The sequence below is a fragment of the Corapipo altera genome, unplaced genomic scaffold (genome assembly GCF_003945725.1).
Source record: "Corapipo altera isolate COAL_440 unplaced genomic scaffold, ASM394572v1 200, whole genome shotgun sequence".
Lineage (NCBI taxonomy): Eukaryota > Metazoa > Chordata > Aves > Passeriformes > Pipridae > Corapipo > Corapipo altera.
Window position 1 is genome coordinate 405,616 of NW_020884992.1, and position 12,791 is coordinate 418,406.

Below are 12,791 nucleotides of genomic sequence, written 5' to 3' on the forward strand. Positions count from 1 at the left end.
AGGAGGGCAGCAGCAGCTGGGGAGATCCCACTTGTTGCTGATGCAGTGGGACAACTTCCCCACCCTGAGCCCTTTTTTCCCTGACCCCTGAGGGAAGCCCACCTCCTGCCATGGGGGTTTATAATGGAGAATTAAAAAAGTACTTTCTGTCTAAAGCAAAGCCCGGGAGTCTTCAAAGTGTATTAGCAGTCAGATTCCTCAAGCAGCACCATGACTGAGGCAGCCGCCACGTACTCAGGCTTCCAGGCTTGCCTTGTACCAGGAAAAAGAAATCCTGGATTAGCTGTACACCCACTCCAGGACACTGCCCTGGCAGGCAGCTCCGGCTCTGTGCCCACCAGGCTCGCTGGCTGCCCTCGGATGGCTTCTGAGGGTCAGGGTCCCATAGGAATACTGTTGAAGTGAGCCTTCATTTCATTCTTAATCTAGAAAATTAGCAAATAAAGCAGGATGTCGTTCTCAGGCCTTTGAATCATCCTGAAAAGCTGTTGCCAGTGAGTGCTCCGTGCACTTGCCCGGCCACACTGTGGCACCGGGAGCAGAGGCTGGAGAGGGTGGAAAAGCAGGACGGGGTGACTTGTTTTCTTATGAGCTGAATTCCAACTTTGCTCTCCAAATCCCGGTTTTTATAGACTTTTCCGCTGAAGTCTGCTCCTGCCCGGGGCATGCCTGTGTAACCGCTCCTCTCTGCATTCCTCAGATTCCTCTTCCGCTGGAGACCGGATTGGAGACGGGGGTCTGAGGTCCCTGGTGGAGGAAGGAGGCGAGGAGCAGGAGGAGGAGGAGGTTTCCCTTGGACTCTAAGCCGTCAAACCGGAAAACCAAACCATGTCCCAGGTCATACAGAACCACGTGCTGCGTGTTGGACAGACTGTGTGTGTTCCCTCTCCGGAGGAAAGCAAGAACCTGCACCCGGCGGGGTACCCGGGGTGCTCCACCCTGCCGGGCAAGTACGTCTACTACTCCACAGAGTCCTGGGCTGACCCCCCCTCCGTGGTGCACCCCAAGGCTCACCTGCTCCCCGGAGGGAGGCTGTATGGAGCCCACCCTGTGCTGGAGCATGTGGCTGCTCACACACAAGGGAAGGGGCAGCAGGACTCCTCCTTGGAGAGAGCCCCTGCTCCATGTCAGCCGAAGCAGGAGGAGAACACCAGCATGGATCCTGAGGCTCAGCCAGTGTCTCCCTCCCTGGACATATCCATAGAGGCTCTCAACCGGCTGATCCTAGAAATCGATCCGACCTTCCAGCCCCTGAAGGATCCAGCCCAACCTGCTGTTTGGGGTGACACTGTGGCCACCAAGGAACAGGAGCCAGAGGCAATAGGTGAGGAAAAGGCACCACTCAGGCACTGGAGCCAGAGCAGCTCCAACCCAGTGAAAACCCTCTGCCAGGGGCAGCGGGAACCTGGGACAGAGAGGTTGGGCACACACCTGTCCTGTGGGCAGGACGAGGTCCTGGGGGGCTGGAAATGGGCATCAGGGACATCCCACACTGTCCCCAGTGGGATTGCTGTGGGGAGTTGTCTCCTGGCATCAGGACTCCATATTAAGGAGCAGGACAGGCTGTGTACCCAGGCTCTGCCTAATTCCACCACTTCCATGGCCCTGGTCTGATCACTGTTGACATGTCTCATGCCCAGCCCAGCTCAGAGGGATCCAGAAGGGAACAGGGAAAACAGCCTTTGATTCAACCTGATGTTTGTTTCCCTGTGTTTGGAGAAAACATTTCTCATTGGAAATGGGACTTGGGGAAACTCCTACTCCCAGTTGTCACCATCAGTGACAGGCCCTGGGCTCTGGGTGCCATGTGAGGACCCTGCTCCCCTCATTCCCCCAAGGCCAGCAGAGCCTTTCCCAGGGTCACACTTGACCCGTGGGAGCACAAGGATTTGCAGCCAGATTTCCAGGGCCCTGGGCTAAGGTACTGAGTGTTACACAACCATCCCATTTAAATGTTCCCAGTCACTTTGCCAGGGAAATTCTTTTTCCAGGGCTTGTGCACTCCTCGGGCAGCATACCTGGCATAGGCAAGGCACCAGCAGCACATACCAGCCTGTTCTCTGCTCAAGGGTTCCCTACGTGAACCCTTGTGCAACACTTCCCTGTCATCCCTGCAATCCAAGCTCTGATCTGTGAGCTGCTCCTGATCCAAGCATTCCTGCCTGGGCTCTTCTGCTGGTTTTAGCTGTTCAGCACCCCGTGCACAGGGCAGCCCCATCAGTGCTGGCACTGCTGTCACTGTCCTGGTGCACCAGGGGTGGCTCATGTGCCTGAGGACACAGACTCACTGCTTCCCAAAAACCTTGTTGCCTGACCCTGTCTTTACACATGGAAATACCTTGACAGTCTGTCCCCAGGCCTCTTCCCAGAGGAAGGTGAAATGAGAGGATGGTAAAGGCATGAAAAAAATTCTGTTCTCCCTGAGCCCTCGTGCAAAGATGAGGATTGTGGGGTCAGGGGAGGATGTGAGTGTCCTGGTGCTCCAGCAGGGAGCCAGACAATTCCAGGGCAGACAGTGTCCCTGCTTCCCCCTGGGATGGACAGAGTGGCCTTGCAGATAAAGGACTGTGACAAAGTGCAAGTTCAGCTCTGGCTGCTCAGTGCCTGGATCTCGGGAGATGGAGCCTGAGAAGCTTCACAGGTTTGAAAAATCTGGCTCCAAGAGAACACCTGGAATTCTGGCCTCAAACGCAGTGGGAAAAGCCTCACTTTAGCTTTCATTTTCTTTTAACAGCTCTTGGATTTTACACAAACTTCCTCCCACTGTGCAGGGTCTCTGTTCACCCACCTCCTCCCACTCCAGCCCTGCAACCTATGCCCTAATGTGAGGGTGGCAGGGACTGACAGTGACCAGAGAAGTGAGATGGGCTTGTTCTTGGTTAGTGGAGCCCATGAGGAAGCTTTAAACATGACAAATGCTGCAGCAACAGGAGATGCTTTCATGAGAGTCACAAATCCCCCTGGAATCTGCTGGAGAGGAGAGATCTCAGATCTCAGCTTACGTGACATCTGAGCTCTGTGTTTGTGGCACTTTTGCCACTCCTCGATGCTGGAAAACTTGCCAAGGTCTTGAGCAAATATTTGAGGTTTAACCCCAGGTGATAAGAGGAGCCAAGGCGGAGAAGTAGGAGGTAAAAGGCCTCCTACATGAGCACGGTGTGCAGATGCTTGTCAGTTCTTTAAAGGACAATTAAACTCCCCATTTCTCTCTCCCCTTGAGGAGCCATTGACAAGAAGCATCCGGCCAGGAGCTGCTGTGAGGGTTTGTGAGCTGATATCAGGACACACAGCAGCTGCTCCCAGGCCGGGTACTGGAGGAACTGCTGCTGACAGCCAAGCTGTGGAGGGGGAAGGTTGTGGCTCTGGCTCCATCCTGGCAAGGTCCAGCTGTGTCCCCACTGGGGACCAGCCCTCCTGGCCCACCCGGTGCCTCCTTGGCACTGGTCGTGCCAATCTGACCCTGTGCCGGGGTTGGCAAGGAGAAGGGGCTCGGGGAGTAACTTTTGTACAGACTTGTGCTTTTCCTGCTCATCCAGCCCTGTGCCCCAGAGGTCTGACTGTTCCTTGCAGTAATCAGGGTCAGCAGAGTTGGCTGCTCTGCCTGTCCAGCTCCCACATGGCGGGTCCAACCCTTCACACCACAGCCAGGGGGGATCGGGGTTATCAGAGCAGCTTGTCTTTGCCGCAGCAAAAAGGTTTTTCCCTCTCCAAGAAACTCTTTTGAGAAGGGGAACTTTCCTGAACTCCATGGCAGGGCAAGAACGAGGCGCTGAAAGCAAAGCTGGGCAGGTCCAGACTGGAAGGGAGGTGCAAACTTCTGGCACTGGAGTGATTAACCACCAGAGCAGCTTCCCTGGGCGGTGAATCCACCATCACTGCGAGTGCTTAAATCGAGTCTGAGTGTTCCAGCCAAGCCAGAAATTATGGCTTTGTCCAAGGAAGCCAGGGCCTGATGTACATCAGGCACCTGGGGAGCCAGGCACACTCTGTCCTGGCTGTGAGGTTTCGCTTTCTCTGACAAGAGATGCTCTGCCAGGTGTGTTCCCATATCACTGATGGCAAGCAGAGGGGCTGGACAAGGCTGGTCTGCTCTGAGCAGGAATGGAATAATGGGAAGGATCCCACAGCAGGGCACAGGCACAGAAAGTGCCTTGGAAGTTACTTCCCTGGAGAGATTTGTGCGGGATGGAGGAAGGGAAAAGGGAGCCAGCAGCCCCTGCCTGGGGCTCTGTGCTTGCTGCCAGCATGGCTGGTCCCATAGTGGACACCAAGAGCTTTGTAACTGCCCTTGTCCCACATGGATTCCCTCTGCCTCCTGTCCCACTGCCACTCCAGCTGTACCTGGGGCCAGGTGACATCCACCTGCTCCTCTGCCCAGGGCCAGGTGACATCCCCCTGCTCCTCTGCTCAACCAGGGTGTGCAGGGCCACACTCCTGCTGCCCTGAGCATCCTCCAAACCTGACATCATCCCCAGGGGGAGCAGCCAGATGTTTTTCTCGTGAGTCAGGTACAAACAGAGAGGCTGCTGGAGGGAACACCCACCTCTGACTGCAGGTCTCTGCAGGTCCTGGCTGGGTAGTGCTGGTGAGGGGGGGGTCTAAGCAGCCAGACATGACCACAGGTAACCCCCCTTCCCTGGGAGCCTGCCAGCACTGGGGGGTCAATGCACTCTGGGATCTCAACAAAAGGCATGGGGGTGTCCTCTGGGACACCCCCCCCAGCCCTGCAGGGAGTGAAATTCAGAACCAAAATTCACAGCAGGAAGAGCAGACACTTGCCCCCCACGGAACTTTATTAAGGAATGCAATTTGGACACTAGATTTCTAATAACCTCCTCTCTCTCCCTGCAGACATCAAGTACATAGAGCTGACACCAGGCAGAGCCACGGGGCCTGAGCTGCCACAGGGCTCCCCCAGCCCTTCGGGCACCCCATTCTCCAGGTCCCCCCAGACCGACGGCTTCCTGACCCAAAAAGGGGCACTCGGGGGCAAATACAGCACTGGTGACAGCGTGGTTTTCTCCAGCCCACCCGGACCCTCAAGCTCCCAGTCAGCCACCCTGAGCTGCAGCAAAGCATCCGAGAGCATCACAGTGCCCCAGCAGTGCACAGCCGGACACACGGACACCGCCTCCCTCGGCACCTCCCCGGGCATTGACAACCTGCTGAAGCCTGTGCATGTGGTGAGGGCTCAGCAGCGGGGCAGTTGGGTGTCCCAGCTCTCCACGAGCCCTGGCTCCGACACCAGTTACATCCTGGGAAGGTAAATGCCGCCTGTGCCCCGGCCTCGGGGTGATGGTGGGGATGGAAGGGGTGCAGGGCTGGGCTCTGAGTCCCTCATTCCTCAGGCTGGGAGCCGGCGGGTTGAGAGAGCTGGTGCAGTCCCTGGGGTGGGCTCTGCGTGTCAACACCCCCCTGATGTTCTCTGCTCTTTGTCCCTCTTGCAGCAGCACCCACTCGCTCCACAACGAGGACTCGGATGCTCCCACCGCTGCCTGCCCGTCCCCCTCCAGCTCCCTGGGCAGCCCCTGCTCCCCTTCCCCTGGCATCGTGTCTCACTCCAGAGAAACTTTTGGCCAGAGGCTCCCCCAGCCCAGGGCAGGCAGCTCCTCCAGCACCAGCTCCTCCTCGGCCCAGAAGGGCCAGGCCAGCAGCTGCCCCCCCTCCATCCTCCCCTCCTCAGCTGACATCCCGGTGCTGTTGGTGAACGGGTGCCTGGAACAAGGAGATGGATCCCCCAGGGCGGCCAAAGCCCCCCCCAGCTCTGCCATGCAGGCCCCCCCTCCTGGCTGCAACCCTGCCCCGAGGCTCGGGGGCCTCAACAACGCCCTGTCAGCTCCTGCACTCTCCTGCGTCCCAGACAGTGAGTCCCAGGGCAGGGCTGGGGTGGGAGCTGCAGACCCTGGCAGCTGCTGGGAAAGGGGTACAAAGCTCATTTTCCCTCTGGTTTAGCTGTGGGTTATAGACATGAAAGGTGGGAGGTCCTTGCCAGAGCTGGAGCTCTTCATTTTGTCCCCAAGGGCTCCGAGGTGGTCTCCAGCTCAGTCCTGGTGACCCTGGATGAGCTGCACCTTCTGCCCAGTGGGGTGCTGGGGCACAGCCTCAGCAGGCAGGAACTCTCTGCTCCCTCGAGGAAATGCAGATACACCCATTTATAGTACCTGAGAGTGAGAACCACCATTCTGTCCTGTCCTCCTGGTTTGTGGGCTCAGAGCAGGGTCAGGAGGGGGTGTTGGGGCTCCTGTTTGCTCTGAGGACACCAAAAGGTACAGGAGTTCACAAGGTCCCTCATTCAAGGGCAAACACTGGGGCTATTGTTCTTTGGAGGAGATGAGCAGAGGCAGCTCTCAGGGCAGAGGGTTTTAATTGGGATCCTTATGGGAATAGCAGGAGGGTGTGTGGGTCAGATCCTCAGCTGGTGTAAAGCCCACGGTCCAGTGCATTGTGCAGGGCTGGGCAGGCTGGCACTGCCAAGGGATTCCATGTGCCCCTCTCTGCACTACATCACAGCCTGCCAAGAGAGATAATTACATGGAGAATGAGCTATTCTGAGGAGTGGGGAGGAAAGGATTCAAAAGGATCGAAAAAAACTTCAGCCCTGATCAGCCTGAAAGAGAAATGTCTTTGCTGGGCTCTGTCACCTGTGGAGGTCCTGCAGGTCCCTGCTGTCCTTGACACCATGGGGTCTCTTGCAGGTCCCCTCAGGGCTGGGCAGCCCACCATGAAGTTCGTGATGGACACATCAAAGTACTGGTTCAAGCCGAGCATCAGCAGGGACCGAGGTGAGGCAGCAAGGGGCTCTGGGGGGGTGACCCTACCTTAGGCTCCTGCCTGTGCCCCGGGATGGAGTCCTCCTGTGTCCCTAGGGACTCAGTGAGGGCAATTCAAAACCTACTGGGGGCTGATAGGGGTGGAAAGACCCTCTTACTCCAAGCGGGATGACTCAGAAACACGGGCTGTGCCACAGCCCCTCTGTGACCCCCTCAAGCCCAGAAAAGCTTCTCCTACCCCTGTGCTGTCCCACAGCATGGCCTGGGCAGGGGCTGAGTGTCCTGGGGACCACAGAGACCTATGAGACCGAGGCAGGGCCCTGCAGGAGCACAGTTGGTGCTGCACAAGGGACGTGCACGTCCTTGGCAAATGCTCCGGAGCCTTTCCTGCTGCTGCCAAGGAGCCACTGCCCACAGAGCACAGGAGTGGGGAGGTCCCACCTGTTGTGCTTGGCTGAGCCCCTGCCTGTGCTCTGACAGCAATCCAGCTGCTGAGGAACAAGAAGCCAGGCACGTTCCTGGTGCGGGACAGCACGTCATTCCGGGGCTCCTTTGGACTGGCCATGAGGGTTCCCGGCTCTCCGTCCGGCAGCCAGACAGGTACAGGGACTCGCTTGGAGATGGGGGTTTCCTTTAATGGTTTAACTGAAACTAGGCAAACTAAAGCCAGGTGAGAAGCAACAGGATTCTGGTTGTGTGGGAGACATTGACGGTGTCTGTTGGTGCCCATCCCACCCCTCACAGGGGCTGGCACCACACTGGCACCACAGAGAAGCTCTGGTGATGCCCTGGGATGGGCAGGGATGGGCAGGCACAGGTAGGGGAAGGCAGGGGTGGGCAGAGAAGGGCTGGCACAGGTAGGGGTGGGCAGGGGTGAAACAGCAGCTCTGGGGCTGGTGCTGATGCTGGTTTTGGTCCCTCTTGCAGGTGACGACAGCAGTGACCTCGTCCGGCACTTCCTCATCGAGTCCTCCACCAAAGGGGTGCACCTGAAAGGTGCCAGCGAGGACCTGTATTTTGGTAAGGATGGTGCCATCACCCACAGCAGCCCTGGCAGCCCCAGGAGTTGTTTCCAAACCTTTTGGAAGCACCGGGGTGATGGGGTGAGCGTGTTGCACACCCACCAGCATGGGGACCCCCCGGCCCGCAGTCCTGCCTGCACTTCCCTGGCAGTGAGATCATGGCAGTAGGAAAATGAGCTTCCTGGGACACTGCTGGGGTGTGGAGGCATGTGGTGGGAGGTTTCAGGCACCAGCCCCTCGCCCCAACTCGTGGCTCTGTGTTTCAGGGAGCCTCTCTGCCTTCGTCTACCAGCACGCCATCACCCAGCTGGCACTGCCCTGCAGGCTCCGCATCCCCACCCAAGGTAGGTGCCGGGACAGGGGGGATGCTCCAAGGGGAAGGGGGGGAAGGTCCTGAGGTGGGGAAGGGGCTGAGCCACCCGAGTGCCCTGTGAGGGGCTGCTGCCCTGGCTGCAGGCAGAGCAGGGACCTGCAGAGCTGCCCTGAGGACAGCACAGCAGTGACCCCCTTCTGCTGGGGGTGAGGGTGGGCGAGAGAAGGAGGAGTGGGGAGATCAGAGGTGAGCAGAGCCAGGAGAGGGAGGTGGAGGACAGTTAAGTTAATTACTGCTCTAAGCCCCTGCAATTAGAGCGGTCCCGGGCCTTTGTGAGATAAGGAATGGCCAAAGAGGTGACCAGCACAGCCCTGCCTGTGGCATCACTGCTCCTGCTTGTCCTTTGTGCAGATCTCGCTGGCGGAGAAGACAGCCCAGACTGTGCTCCTGAATCCATGCTGGCCCTGGCAAACAAAACTGCAGGTGAGGGCACGAGCCTGCACTGCTGCCCAGCTGGTAAGAGCTGGAGCCCTGGGCACGCTGTGACAGCAGCAGGTCACCCCCACACACTGGTGGGGGCCTGTGTGACATCCCCCTCCAGCTTCCCCACCGGGCTGGGGATACCCCCAGGATCTCCCCACCTCTTCCCCAGCCCCTGGGCTGTAAGGGAATCTGGTATTTTTAAGGAAAGGAGATTTTGGGCCCTCAAGATATTAGAGAGCACAGTTCTTGAGGTCACAAGGCTGACAAAAGGCACCCATTTCCCACAGTCTTAAATAGCTCCTGATTTTTAAGCCTCTCCCTTGATGGGGTTCAATGGGGATTGAACATCTGGAGCTTTAGGAGAGGGATGGGGCAGTTGGGGGCTGCTTGAATTGCTGAGGGACCTTATGGGGGACACGTGGGCACTGCAGAGCAGGATGGGAGGGGTCTGTGCACCCCAGCCTGGGTGAGAGCAGAGAGGGAAGGGCAGGAGACCACACGGATGGGTCACAGCACAGGCCGGGGAAGTGGGAATGGCTTTGTTTTGCTGGAAATTCTGAAAAATCAGTTGGCAAGCTGGAAAGTTTAGTTTGACCCAGAGCAGCCCTTTAAACAGCTCAATCAGCCTGAAATGTCATGTTTTAGGTTGGCCTTCAGCCCTTCGTTGGCTTGAGGTATTTCTGCTTTTCATTAAAGGAAATATGTAATAAACAGAAAAAAAAAAAAGCCCCAAATGTGACATTTAGAAACGGGAAATTAAATACTTTGACTTTTACAACAATGAGTGCGAAGAATTAAAGTAAACCAAACTAAATTGGTGAAGAATTTCTGAGTCACCGAACCCTTTAATTTTCGTCAAAACAAACCCGACCCGGATTCCGTGTGAGGGTTCTGCAGGATGATCCCTGGGACCCAGCCCTGGATGTCACCCGCGCTGAGCCGGGCTCTGTGCTGTCCTTGCAGTGTGCAACGTCCTGTACCTCAGCTCAGTGAACGTGGAGACGCTGACGGGAGCCCCGGCCATCCTGAAAGGCATCTCCTGCACCCTGGAGCTGGAGACGCTGCCCACGCCCACCCTGGTGCACTTCAGGGTGACAGAGCAGGGCGTCACCCTGACCGACATCCAGAGGAAGTAAGAGCCTAGGGATGGGCTGCGGGGGTGGCCGAGGGGGGCTCGTGGAGAGGTAGCTCACCTGTGCCCACCCAGCCCCCTCCTTGCCTCCCAGCCTCAGGAAAAGCTGCCCTGCTTGGACAAACCCACGTCACCATCCAGGGATGGACCTGGCCCCGTGTTACAGTGCGGGGCTGTGCGTGGCAGCACCTCAGGGGTGGGATGCAGGAGGCAGCTGGACCCAGGGTTGGGATTCTGGGATGCCATTTGGGACCCCCATTCCTCAGCAGCCGTGACAGGACTTGGATCTGCATAATTCCATTCCTGCCTGGACCCTTCCCTTCCATAACCCTTCCCTCTCCTCTTCCAGGGTGTTTTTCAGGAGACACTACCCCTTGGCTGCCATCAGGTTCTGCGGGATGGACCCTGAGAACAGAAAGTGAGTTTTGGGTGGCTGTGCCGGTCAGAGCCACCTCCTGTGCTCCCTTCCCTGCCGTTCCCAGCACTTCTGCGCTGCTTCAAATCCCAAATCCCAAAAAACTGCCCTGGGCGTAACGCGCCGGGGTGGATCTAAACACAACCCTTGGCTTTGCAGCTGATGGAATGAATTAAACATCAGCCTTTGAGCAACTCCAATTCTGTTCTTCCCTCAGGTGGCAGAAGTACTGCAAGTCCTCCAGGTACGACCTGCACGGGGACCTCCCGCACGGAGCTGGGGGCTGGAATCTGGGGGGAATGATGCTGCTTTGGGAAGCAGTTGCATTGCAGAACATCAAAGAATCAGCTTAAAAATGAAGAGAGGAGTCAGTAGAAGTTACCGTGGTGGCCTGGTGAGGGGTGGGACTGGTGGGTAAAGTTTTAGGGTGGGTTTACTCTGTAGGTTTGGGCAAGAGGTTTGGCTGAGCCCCGTTCTCCACATCCCCTTGTGCAGAACCCCCCATCCAAATCCCACAACCTTTCCAGGGACTCACACTGGGCTCAGGAAGGGAGTTTATATCTGGCTCTACCTTGTGCTCAAGAATCTTTTCACGGCTGGGTGAGCCTTGCCAGAAACGCTCCTCCCGACTGCTTGGCTTCCAAGGAAACGTGATTGGGGAGCGGGCCAAGGTGGAATTGTTGGAACTGGGATTTGGCTTTGTGGCCGGGGCTGGTTTCAGCGTATTCCTTCAGATTCCTGGATGCAAACTGAATAAGCCTCTCTCCTTTTTTCAAAGAATCTTTGGGTTTGTGGCCAAAAGCCAGGCAGACTCGGGGAACCTCTGTCACCTGTTTGCAGAGTACGACACGGTGCAACCAGCATCGCTCATCATCGACCTGCTCCGTCAGCTCCTGCCCGGCCCGTAGGGATGGCACCTTGGGATGCCCAGGGCTGGCAGCTGCCCACACACTGCCGAGCTTCTCCTGCTCCTCTGCTCCTGCTTCTGAGTTGCATTTTGGCAACAGCTTGTATTTATACTCGTTTTGTTATGTACCATCATGTCAGAAGTCTCAGTTTGAGATTTTCAGCTCTGGTGGGATGAGATGCCCACGGGGAGCTGTGCTGGTCTGGGACAGAGCGGTGGGATGGGAGCTGTGCTCCCTATGGAACCACAGCCCCTCACCTGGCACCCGCTGTCTGCTTTGCAGGGCCCCAGTGTTCTGGCTGAGGTTCCTACCAGCCATGAGGGACCCCTGTGCTCGGGGCATCCAGGCTGAGGCAAGTCATGGAGCTGAGCTGAGCTCCCACCATTAGGAACTCGGCCCTGACCCCCCAGTGCCACAGGAGGGGAGGTCTGGGGCAGGCAGGGGGGACTCACCCCCTGAGTAGCACCAGAAGGCAGCTTTGCAAATCAAACTGTATAAAAATCACCAAGCCCTGCTGGAAACCTGCTTCCCTGAAGGAGCAAGAGGCATCCACAGGCAGGAATGTCAGATCAGCGCATTTTTCCCTGTGCTGGGAAATTCTCCTGCCCTTTTTCGCAGAGCGGGGTTACGGGCGGGCTCGACCTCCCAGCACCGCGGAGAGCTGGGAAATAAACGGTGACATTTTCATGACAGTGAAACATCGGGTTTTTGGAAATGACTTGCCTGAATTTGGGCCAGCTCCTCGGATGACGTGCATTGGCACGGCCCCGAGGAAGCCGACGCCGCCGTGATCTGCAGCAGCTGAAGAGTCGGATCCGCTGCAGCTCGGAGCAGAGAGCGGCTCCGAGGCCACCACACTGTCACCGTCCTTAGTTCTCGCTTACCTGGGGCCTCTGTACTGGTTTTGATTTCAGACCCTGTGTTATAAACCCACATAGGGGTATTTCCAATAAAGCAGTGGAGTGTTTATCCTGCACAGACACCGCAGGGATGTCAGCAATGGAGACGCTCTGCTCTGGAACAGCCAAGCAGATGCATCCATGGCAGAGGGTCCTTCTCCTCCAGCCAGGCTGTGGAGCGGGTCCAGCTGGAGCAGCTTTTGGCAATGACCAAAACAGATATCGGGGTCACGGCGGGGGGAGCACATGGGGCCCTGGAGCTCTGGGAGGAGACCTGAACAGCTTTGTGCCCCCAGACCCTTTGCCCCAGGCTCAGCTCAGCCAGAACCCAGCTCTCTGGGGTGAGCTCCAGAGCTAGTCCCAGGGATCCTTGTGTTTCTGCCACCCCCACTGTGCTACAGGGACCCAGTGGAACGTGGAACCCCAAGGTCATGGGCAGCTCCAGCTGCAGGATCCCAGCCCTGGGACCTTGGTGCAGGTCCGGGACCCCCAGGGCTGGACTCCTGCGGTTATCACGATGCTGGTCAGGATCAGCACAAAGAGAATGGGAACAGGCAAAGGCTTTGGCTCCATGCGGTGCTTTGAGAGGGTCGCGCTGCCCTCCCGACCCCGGCCAGCCCTGGCAGTCACCGGCACAGAGCCGGGGCGCGGGGCCGGGCTCCAGGAGCGCTGGCGTCGGCCCTGGTCCGGCGGCCGATGTGCTGTGCCAGCAGATTTCTGGGCTGCCTGTGTTGGCTGCGGCCGCCTCCGGCCCCGTCCCGGGGGTGTTTGCACAACCCCCAGCACCGCGCGGCTCCGGTAACCGGAGCATCGGGCTGGCGCCAGCCCCGGATGGCACCGCCGGCCCCG

General features: G+C 57.9%; 1 protein-coding gene across 1 annotated transcript; it reads left to right on the forward strand.

The window, feature by feature from the left end:
• Positions 1-828: 828 nt before the first annotated feature.
• TNS4 (tensin 4) lies at positions 829-11,733 on the forward strand. Its single transcript, XM_027666400.1, has 12 exons — positions 829-1,324; positions 4,852-5,263; positions 5,448-5,863; positions 6,696-6,782; positions 7,251-7,370; positions 7,698-7,790; positions 8,059-8,136; positions 8,517-8,588; positions 9,552-9,720; positions 10,070-10,138; positions 10,353-10,379; positions 10,914-11,733. The coding sequence occupies exons 1-12, from the start codon at positions 829-831 to the stop codon at positions 11,041-11,043; spliced, it is 2,169 nt and encodes a 722-aa protein (XP_027522201.1). The 3' UTR covers positions 11,044-11,733.
• Positions 11,734-12,791: the final 1,058 nt, after the last annotated feature.

Excerpts from the sequence above, each read along its gene's own strand:
- TNS4 (XM_027666400.1), top strand. The coding sequence starts at position 829 with ATGTCCCAGGTCATACAGAACCACGTGCTGCGTGTTGGACAGACTGTG. Across the intron at positions 5,264-5,447 it reads ACCAGTTACATCCTGGGAAG|CAGCACCCACTCGCTCCACA; the intron begins GTAAATGCCGCC and ends TCCCTCTTGCAG. Across the intron at positions 10,380-10,913 it reads AAGTACTGCAAGTCCTCCAG|AATCTTTGGGTTTGTGGCCA; the intron begins GTACGACCTGCA and ends CTTTTTTCAAAG.